At 34.7% G+C, this 11,162-nt stretch overlaps 1 protein-coding gene across 1 annotated transcript; it reads left to right on the top strand.

The window, feature by feature from the left end:
* The first annotated feature begins 1,093 nt into the window (after positions 1-1,093).
* Positions 1,094-10,857, top strand: ZNHIT1 (zinc finger HIT-type containing 1). Its single transcript, XM_053716141.1, has 5 exons — positions 1,094-1,214; positions 2,073-2,240; positions 3,787-3,866; positions 4,577-4,746; positions 10,725-10,857. The coding sequence occupies exons 1-5, from the start codon at positions 1,193-1,195 to the stop codon at positions 10,744-10,746; spliced, it is 462 nt and encodes a 153-aa protein (XP_053572116.1). The 5' UTR covers positions 1,094-1,192; the 3' UTR covers positions 10,747-10,857.
* The last annotated feature ends 305 nt before the right edge of the window (positions 10,858-11,162 follow it).

Below are 11,162 nucleotides of genomic sequence, written 5' to 3'. Positions count from 1 at the left end.
GGGGTTGACTTATATTGTATTTCTTAGGTACTGCAACCAAATCATAAAGGGACAGCTGAACACAGCTATGCATAAGGATACACCTATGCCCCTTGGTGAATAATTACATAAGTAACTCATAGCCAGGAAAGCACATCACAATATATCCACCCAGTAGCCCTCTAAACACACTAGCCAACCTGAAGAATATTACAGTAAGCTATCCTTACGCTAATCACTACTAATATTGATGCTGATTCGAGTTTCTATGTGTTTTAAATTACACACACATACACAAGGATTTTATAGAACTTTTGCTAACAATAAAAGTTATGTTTTAAAAATACAAATCTCCACCCCTTGTTTCTTTACAGCCTAGTTGGATGCCGCACATTTATAGGGGTATTAGAAGTGCTAGAGAAGTGCAACCTTCGATAGGTTTCTCATAGGAGGCCGAAACGATCGTCTGGGGTTGTTGCTTCCCTTGTTCAGAGAGGAATTGCCTGGTATTTCGGCACTGGACTGTCATTGGGCAGGATCAGACTGATATGCTACAGGATATTTTTTCTCTGTGAAGGGGCATAGTGTGCAAAAAGAACGTGCACCCTGAGGAGTTACAATAAAAATGAACATGCATGGAAGTTATTGCAGCTTCTGTTCTATCTCATGGAGTGCTTTTCTCTCTCTTTCAATATCTACTATAAAACCTGACGGAGCAGCCCCAATTAATTTGTGTAGTGCTTATGCTATTTCTTTTTCAATTTCAGACCTCAAGTAGTGTCTGTGTCATAGCACCCCATTTTACACAAATTCAGTAGTCAATCTTTTTGAAGAATGAAAAAAAAAAAATTCATTTAGGATTAAAGGGATATTCTACTCCAGAATTTTATTGTTTAGGTTTAGCTTTCAACAAAAAATACCAAAAGAACAAAGTAAATGTGAAGATAAAAGTAAATCGGAAAGTTGTGTAAAAATTGCATGCACTGTGACTAGACTAAGAATTGAATTACTAAACGTTGCTGTCATCTAGTGGTTGAATATCAGTATTGCGCTATATTCTAGAAAGCAGACCATAACGCGCTATCTAGATTACGCATGCGCAAGATAACACCCGGTAGTTTAGCCGCATAAAAAAAACTAGGCCTTTCCAGCCCCTAGCTGTGGAACGCATGCGCATTGTTTTCGCACGTAGAGGGTAAAACCTACATGCGACATGCAGGAGAAAAAGATTTCAGGTAAATTAAAAAAATGTTAACAGTTCTAAGCTAAATAATTGTTAGAGTGCTTTATAAAGTACGCTGCTTCTGCTATATTGCCTGCTTGAGCGGGATTATTATTTGAAGTGTTGGCTCTTTAAATATTGTGTGTATGCATGCTGGGACATGTAGTTTTGTTAGTTTTTTGCTGAAACACACAAATACAAAAACTTCAGGTTACAAACGATACGAATCAAGTATTGATTCAGACTGTATTATTGTATTATTATAGTATAATTTATATAGACTAATTAATACATTATAAATATTATGTATATACTGATGACAAGCTTTATGTGATTCCGATGATTGCACACAATGAAAAATGTATCTGGTCACGTAGAATACTGAAATGTTGATTTATTTCACTGTAATATGATGATGCATGCATAACGGTGCTAAATCTGTGCGTGTATGTTATATTATATATATGTTTGGTAACTTGCCACCCAATTTAACAATTGTGCTGTTCCACTACACAATGTTCCACAATCTATTGTGATTTAAATATAATAATTACAATATATTGGTAGTCATATTGACAGAATACATATGCTCAACCAACTATGAACTCAGTGTTACTTTATTAGAAGTTTATAAGCTATTAATTAACAAAGATATGACAAATAAAACTTGCTTTAGCTATGTGTTTAACTTTCAGTCTGGTGGGCAGTTATATTATAACAAGTAGTAATCCAGTGAGCCTGTCTAGCCTTTACAATCATAATATATGAGTTTATAAAACGAAACCGTTTAATATCTATAATTCTTTAATGCATATGTGCCTAAAATACATCATAATTTGTTTTCAATGTTGCTGTTGTTTGTTGCCCGCAGTCCGCTCTAATGATCCTGGTCATCGCCGGATCTTGGATTCCGCCACCCGCCAGCGGCGCCTGAATCGTCAGCTTGAAGCATTGGAAAAAGATAATTTTCAAGATGATCCACATTCTAATCTCCCACAGCTCAAACGTTTACCTCAGTTTGATGATGATGTTGAAACTGGTACGTATATAAAACTGACATGTTCGAATTCTCATTGTCTTGCTTATATCAGATGGCATAGTCCTATAACTTCCAACTCCTATATCTGGAAAGAGCAAGCTTATGAAACAAAAATATCCAGGGAATACAGCAAGTCAAATATTTACTGAGTTTCTCACCCAGCAAGATATGATGCTAGCCTAGAAAAGCATTTGTGTATATTCCAGTTAGGCGCCTCAGTTTGGACTTTCTGTGGCTGTTGATTGGAAGAAATGCACATATGCTTTGCAGGGAAAGGACAGTAGGTTTCTGGGTATGTGACTTTGCATATGTGTTTAACCCCCTAGGATGTCTAACAATAGAATATTTTTTTCTATTTAATATAAAACATTTTAAAACCCCATAAGATTTTACATACATACCCTAATACATTTTCAGACATCCCAACCTGCAAAAACTAATTTCAGGGAGGTGGCTTCTCCTGCTACTGCGCCGCCACCCCCCCCTCCCCTTTATATATTGGACACCTTGAAACCCTAAATAAGATAGAGACTTCTCATTAAACTAGCTTCCCACTAAAGTCACATTAAAAAAAGTAGCTTTATTGCAGAACCACATACAACAAACCTATTTTCCAGTGATCGTACGCTTGTTGAATGCTCAAATATTTTAGAATAGAAAGTTTGTTTACGTGCAGTAAATAAGGTAGTATCTGTGTTTTATTTTATTAAAATCAGTGGGGTATTTTAGTTACTGATGCATGCTTTGAGGGTTCTATAACGTCCCAGCAACTAAAGGCATTCCTTAAAGAAACACTTTTCCGGATTTGGGCCACATTGGCATCAGGAAACCGCTATTACAATCAGGGAGACTCCCTGAACTTCAGGGAGACTTGGGTTGTCTGCATTTTGCACAACTTAATGACTTGGCAAAAGCTGATTCTTTAGTAAATATCCACTATTTGTCCACTTGATTGTGTGCATTGTTCTAAGATTTAGTAGCTTCAATTTAACACTGTATTGAAGATATCAAATTTTTGGTGGCCAGTTAGAGACACATACAAATTAGCTCTTGCACTTATTAAACAATTACTGTGCAGAATGATTCTGGGTCTGTGGAGGCACTCCAGTCTCTCAGGGTTAAAGTGAGGGGATGTGAGTTGTTAGAAAAAAAAACAGCACTGAAAAGTGTCTTTACATATTTTTTTTATTTAACAAATGGACTGTACACTTATCTGATCCCGGGTTAATGAATATGAACTCAAAGTGCCACCGCGAGCTTGCGGTAGCATTAACCAGTCACTTGTAATGACTGGTTATTTAACGTGTGCCTGTAAACTGGCAAGTTTTCCCATTTATAGGTGCACATTAAAATTGTGCTCCACTTGTAATCTAGTCCATTATGGGAATTACATTTTGGGTTAAGTGTCCATTTAATTTCACAGAGCAGTTTATATTGAATATTGTTTGTAAATTGACTACACATATAATAATTTATTTTTTATTTTTTTTAGAAATGAATGTCATATTGTGGTATTTTAAATCCTAATCATTATTTCTTTTTATAGGAAAGAAAAAAAAGAAAACTCGAGGAGATCATTTCAAGCTGCGGTTTCGTAAAAATTTTCAATCTTTGCTGGAAGAACAGGTTATTATTTTTTGGGTGGGGAAAAAATTTTGAGTCTATTTTTATGTCAGTTATTTTGTTACTTTTGTAGATGTAGTATCAGACTCCAAGTTTCTTCAGTTTCCTAAAATTAGAACATGTATGTTGTTTTATGGCCTTTTGAAGAAACCTATTACTCAAACTTTTTCTATCATGTATATGAAAGAGCAGCAGTTAAAGGGCAAAATGACATGCTCATATTCATAAGAGCATGTAAGTTTAAGACTATGGGCCCTGCACTACTATGTGTTTAACCCCCTGCAAAGGTAATTTATTGATAGACAGACATATATTGCAGAAATGCTTCTGTTTAAAATTAGTACTGTCATGTTGAATTAAACACAAGGTAAAGCAAATACTAGATTTACTTGTATATTGTTAATAATAGCAATTGATTCGGTGTAAAGATTTTTATGTATTGGTTACTTAGATTAATCAATCAGGAAATAACAAACACACAAAAGCCAGGAGTATGTAGATGAGGGTTTTTCAAAATCCCACTGAGCCAAAGCGATTTTTACTTTTAGCTCCTAACAATTTTTCGCTGGTTTCTCAAGATTGCGTGCTCCTCAGCTTTGTTTTGTCAACACCTTAATTTAGGTCAGACATTCTGTCTGTCTGTCTATTTGGATATAGAATCCCATTTGCTGTTTGTACCAATTCTATAATATGATATTCACTGTACCCCACAGAATTTAAGTACCAGTGAAGGGCCCAACTACCTTACAGCATGCGCCCTTCCATCTAATCTGCCTCAACGTCACTTTTGCTCTGTGTGTGGTTTGCCATCCAACTATTCATGCGTATCCTGTGGCGCAAGATACTGTAGCGTGAAATGCTTGGGAACGCATCAAGAAACCAGGTAATAAGGTTATTTCTCTAGAAACTAAAGTTTAAATTTCTCTTCACCGTTTTAATTAAAAACAAACAAAAAAACACTGCAATATTGCTAGTTTGTCACTCGATTTTCCAATGATTTTCTTTTATTGGTGCTGAGATCGCTCTGCCCTAGCATTAATGGATGTAAGATGATCCCACACCCAAGATATAAAAGCCCCTATGGTTTGTCTTTCTAGTATTTTTGCTCTTGAGATTAAAATAGGTTTAAACTGTGCATGGGTATAAAATGCCTCATTTTTTTGTTGTTGAGTAGCCTAATCTTTATTAACATTTAAGATAATATTAGTGGTACTTGGCATCTCTTTACCTTTTTTGATATTGCAGCCATTTTAGTATTACAATATTGAGTCTGTTTAAAGGGATACAGTAACTCATGCAACAATTAGTCTATTAAGCCCAGTAAGAGCAACCTCCTTAAAGGGACAGTATACACCAATTTTCATATACCTACATGTAATAGACACTACTATAAAGAAGAATATTCAAAGATACTGATCTAAAATCCAGTATAAAACCCTTTAAAAACTTACTTAGAAGCTCCTAGTTTAGCACTGCTGATGAGAATAGGCTGGGACACCCAGTGAAAGTGGCTGAGAAAGTAGGAAGAGCAGACCCTCCCCTGCCTATGAAAAGACCCATTACACAAACAGGAGCAAGCAGGAGTCTGTAGACTTGAGTCTATATCTTATACTTTGGGAGTCTTAAAATCAGCACAATGTTATTAAAAAAATAAATAAAAAAATAAGCAAAACTATACATTGTTACAAAAACACTCCCAGATGGGCTATATAAATTGATCATCTACAATGTCCCTTTAACGAAGTGTCTCCTCAAACACTCCACATGAGATCAATCATACCATTTACTGAAGTTGCGCTATAAACAGCTAACTGGTAATATAGGTATTATTACTCCTAATTCAAAGATATGCGTCCCAAACAAATGGAAAATATTAGAGCATATGATCAAATAAATAGGATTAACATTAAAGGGACAGTAAACCTAAAAAATAATGTTATATAATTCTGCACATAGTGCAGAATTATATAACATTATTTTAGTGCTATAGTTATTAAACCTTTTTTTTCCCTTTGAATTTTTTTAAAATATACCCGTTTTACAGACCCGCTCTCTGCTGAGCGGGTCTTTTGTTTTTACACAGCGCATCGGGCCAGCTGTATAGTCACAGCCCGGCCCGCCCGCGCCATAACATTAAGTGCAGCTTGCTCCTGCTCTGGTCGGGCCGGGCTGTGACTATACAGCTGGCCCGATGCGCTGTGTAAAAAAAACAGACCCGCTCAGCAGAGAGCGGGTCTGTAAAACGGGTATATATTAAAAAAATTCAAAGGGGGAAAAAAAGTTTAATAACTATAGCACTAAAATAATGTTATATAATTCTGCACTATGTGCAGAATTATATAACATTATTTTTTAGGTTTACTGACACTTTAAAGCATTCTATTTATTCATAAATATAGTCTCCAACAGTGTCCACAATAAAAGTTTACAGTCCTTGAAATCATATAATCCACATGTAGAAATTATACTCAAAGGTTAACCCTTTCACTACTGGGAATTTCAGAGAAAATAAAGGAGACTTTTTTGCTATCACTCCATTTAAAGAGAAATAGTCTTGGTTTTTTTTTTTTTTATATACCGGTGTATATATAACTATCAAAACATTATTATTATTATTATTATTATTATTATTTTTTAGGTAGACAATGTATCGATCTAGGCCCATTTTGGTATATTTCATGACTCCAAATGTAAAAAAAAAATATTGGCAGACATTCTGCCAGTATGATTTAGGGCATTTGTTTTGTTATTAAATTATTATTATTATTATTTTTTTCTGCTATGTAGGATCCCCACTTCCCTGATCCCTCCCAAACAGCTCTCTTACCTCCCCTCCTAATGTTCTCCACCATCTTGGGTATTGGCAGTTGTCTGCCATTACCCAGTGTCTAAGTATTTTTTTTTTATTATTTATTTATTTATTTTTTCTGTAGTGCAGGGATCCCTCCCACCTCCGTGTCACTGTCTGTAACGATCTGGCAATCTACCCTCATATGGTAAGGGTGCACCAATCACGCTCCTTTACCATAGAATGGCAGATACTGTAAGCCCAGGAACAGCAAGTCTTGGTTGTCACTTTTTCATAAACTCCAGTCCCTTTTCTCATGCCATCACTTTGAAGAAGGGCAATATTGTGTCTGCATTAGCAAAAAAGGGGGCAGAGGAACTTGGAACCCTGACTTTAGAGTGGGTGGAGAGGATATAACTATAATGGCTACAAATTGCTTGACATGAGAAAAGGGACTGGAGTATATGACAAAGTCAGTAAGTTACCTGAGTGGAGCAGAAGGTGTGACATCCCGCGGGTGTAAAATTCCCAAGTTCGTTGAGCTGAGCGCGCACAGGCGCAGTTAGCCTGTATCAAGATAAAAAAGAGGAATGTGGGGAGTAAGCATCTTCTCCGTTAGATTTTGCTAGCGATGATAACATGCATGAGCAAACTACTTCCTCGCATTCCACAGATGTTTTGGGATCATCTGTGGAATGTGCTGAAGTTTGTGCATGCGCAATATCCCCGGTAGCAAAATCTAAGGGGGTAGCAAAAAATATAGAACACCGGCACCGGGAGTAATTAAGCACTTCTCCTATCTTAGACAAGTATGCACAGGTAGATGTTTAAATACAGGTTTGTACAGAAGGACTGCAGAATTGAGAATGCACTATTTATGTCCCAGAGACAGTGGGTCTCACACTGGTGAGGTTTCTTCAGGGGTCCATAAAGGGACAGTCTAGACAAAAATTTCATAATTCAGATAAGGCATGTCATTTTAAACAACTTTCCAATGTAACTTTATCATCAAATGTGCCTTCTTCTCTTGGTAATCTTAGTTGAAAGCTAAACCTAGGAGGCTCTTATGCTAATTTCTTAGCTCTTGAAGGCTGCCTTTTATCTTAATGCATTTGCTCAACTAGAGGGTGTTAGTTCATGTGTGCCATATAGATAACATTTTGCTCAGGCCTGTGGAATTACCTAGGAGTCAGCATTGATTGGCTAAAATGCAAGTCTGTAAAAAGAACTGAAATAAGGGGCAGTCTGCAGAGGCTTAGATACAAGGTAATCACAGAGGTAAAACGTGTATTAATATAACTGTTGGTTATGCAAAACTGTGGAATGGGTAATAAAGGGATTATCTCTTTTAAAACAATAAAAATGATGGTGTTAGCTGTCCCTTTAATTCATCAATGTGTTTCTTGATAAAGGCTTTTATCACCCAAAACATGTTGATTTAAGGACTCCTGAAGAAACCTCTCTGTGTAAGACCCACTGTCTCTGGGACATAGTTATGTCTGTAAGTGGGGTTAGTATGGAAGGACTGCAGTTCCTACAGAATCGAGAATGCACTTTGTTTAAACATCTACCTCTGCTACTTGGTCATATACTCTAAAGTCTAACTGACGGTTAGCTGTTTATAGTGCACCTTCAGTGAGTGGTATGATTTTATATAACTTAAAGCAAAAGGGAGTGTTTAAAGGGACCGAGTACTCTAAAAATGCGAATTGGTTACCAAGTATCCATTTTATCTGCTGGAGTGTATTGAGTTGTTTACAAATTGCTCCTTTACACTTATTTTGGCATTTGAAATAGCTAATTTTGCCTGTTATCCCTACCTATACTGCAAATTGCTATACTTAATTGTCCTCTCTAAGTATTATGCTTTGGTATACAGACAGATATTATAAGGAAGCATGCATGAGTATTTAAAGTGATAAAATAAGGAAATGTGATATCCCTGAAATTCATCCTATTTTAATGGGTTGTGGTGTCAAAAACGGCTATTTTATATACAAAAATAAACTAAAAAGGAGCAATTTATCATACGTTTTTATGCTCTGCAATTGTTATAACAAGTTATTGAGGAAACCAATTTTACAGTACACCTTCCTTTTAAAAACATTTTTAGATAATTGTTTTACTTTTAAAGGGGCACAAAATGATTTTTCTTTTCTTTGTTGCACTTAAGAGATTTGCATTTCAAAATGCAGAAAAAGTACTGCTTATCAGCGAATGGGCCCAGTTATACACAAACAGGCACTTACGGTTAGTTTTAAAAATAAATAAATAAATCAGTAGCTTTAAATGAAAGAAAGTAGTAATGGTACATTCATGATACAGGTAAAGCCTACCATTTATAATAATAATAAAAAAAGTTCCAATGTACTTATTTTATGATATTTTCATCTCTATCTTGTTATCATTTGCTGAAACGTAGCACCTTTCTATGAGATGGTATCTAGAAAGGCTCATGAGCAATTGGCTCTGTGATAGTGGACAGAGAAAAAGGGAAAGTATTAATACCTGCGTTCATTTCCCTTTTCCACATTACAACAGTTACCGAAGCCCCATATATAATGAATGGTTGTCTCTTTATAAAAGCCTGAAAGTGAAACATTAAAAGGGATACTAAACCCCAATTTTTTCTTTCATGATTCCTAAAGAGCATGCAATTTTAAGCAACTTTCTAATTTACTCCTATTATCAATTTTTCTTCGTTCTCTTGCTATCTTTATTTGAAAAAGAAGACATCTAAGCTTTTTTTTTTTTTTTTTTTTTTGGTTCAGACTCTGGACAGCACATTTTTATTGGTGGATGAATTTATCCAACAATCAGCAAGAACAACCCAGGTTGTTCACCAAAAATGGGCCGGCATCTAAACTTTGCATTTCAAATAAAGATACCAAGAGAATGAAGTGACTTTAATAATAGGAGTAAATTAGAAAGTTGCTTAAAATGTCATGCTCTATCTGAATCACGAAAGAAAAAAAAAATGGGTTCAATGTCCCTTTAAAGCTTAGGAGCCAGTCTATTTTAGGTTCTGCACCCTGGGTCGCGCTTGCTTATTGGTGGCTGCATTTAGCAAACCAATAAGCAAGTATAACCAAAAATTGTCCGACTCGTAAGCTTTACATTCCTGCTTTTTAAATAAAGATAGCAAGAGAATGACGAAAAATTGATAATAGGAGAAAATTAGAGCATGCAACTTTCTATCTGAATCATTAAAGAAAAAAAAATTGGGTTTAATGTCCCTTTTTTAAAGGGGCGTTTGTGCCTCGAGAAGGTGTTCTGGCATCACATAACAGAATATAGTCCAGGTTACATACATTTTTAATTTTATTGGTCTCTTAAAGGGACATTGTAGTGGAAAAATGGCATACTCTAATTTAGAGAAATACACTACTCCCTGTGTAACAAAAACAGATTTTGATATGCCCTCATTTTCAGGAAACAAAAGAAACATTTACTAGAGTGTTTCTTTAAGTATACTTTGAGCAATATTTTGTTAAATGTTTATCAAACCAAAAAAATGTATTAACATGTGAACTAAGCGTGTGCAAAATCTTAAGCATCAAAAGAAAAGTTGTGCAAACAAAGAAGATATGTCCCTTTTTATGACAAGGATGGCTGTAGATTTTGAAAAGTTTAAAAATTATGGTAGAAACTGCTTGAAAATTATTTTACGGGGTAGGACAAGGTTTGGGCCACAACCAGAGGGAAAGACCTGCGGGTATCAATAGTCGTTTATAGGGGTGTGTCCTGGGACTGCAAAATAATGCAACTTTTGAGAATAAAATTCTATTTTTTAATGCTTTTAAAATATATGTATTTTGTATATAGAATTGCTGATAATCTGCTATTAATATATAAACATTATAACTTTTTATTTCAGGTCCATGACACTTTTTTTTTTTCTTTTATATATTTAAGTCTAAAAAAATAGCACTTTTTTTTTTTTTTTTTGTTTCCTAAAATGTTTGTTACAGGGTTTTTATTTTTATTTAAATGGAAATACATGTTTTCATATGTATGGTATAATGTGTTTTTTTTTTTTCTCATATATTATGCATCACAATTATGTTTTATAGGTGCCTGAAATGGACAGTGTAAAATCCCAGCTACTGTGAAGGAACTACGTGCGTTACAATCTTCTTTATATTAGTGTCTTATGTACATATATGTATATTGGCTTATTGATTATACTTGGCCTGGTTGCTTAAATATGATTAGACTGATTTAGATATTTCTTTTAAACTTACATATATGTGTGTGTGTATATGTATATATGTATATATATATATATATATATATATATATATATATATATATATATATATATATATATAATGTGTGTGTGTTTTAGATGTAAATACAAATGTTAGTATTCACTTTCCTATTTAAAAAAACAAGCCTTTATACTTTTAACTGAAGCTGAGTGTATGTGTTTATTTTATATGCAATAAAGATATGTTTTCTGTTAGTCAACATTCTGTTTATCAATTAAATGTTTATTGTTTTGAAACTGG

The sequence above is a fragment of the Bombina bombina genome, chromosome 6 (genome assembly GCF_027579735.1).
Source record: "Bombina bombina isolate aBomBom1 chromosome 6, aBomBom1.pri, whole genome shotgun sequence".
NCBI classification, from domain to species: domain Eukaryota; kingdom Metazoa; phylum Chordata; class Amphibia; order Anura; family Bombinatoridae; genus Bombina; species Bombina bombina.
Note: the sequence above shows the minus strand (reverse complement) of the source record. Positions and strands in the feature narration are given on the sequence as shown.

Coding starts and splice junctions, on each gene's coding strand:
- ZNHIT1 (XM_053716141.1), top strand. CDS start 1,193: ATGCAGGAGAAAAAGATTTCAG. Junction 1,215..2,072: donor GCAGGAGAAAAAGATTTCAG/GTAAATTAAAAA, acceptor TGTTGCCCGCAG/TCCGCTCTAATGATCCTGGT. Junction 3,867..4,576: donor AATCTTTGCTGGAAGAACAG/GTTATTATTTTT, acceptor TGTACCCCACAG/AATTTAAGTACCAGTGAAGG.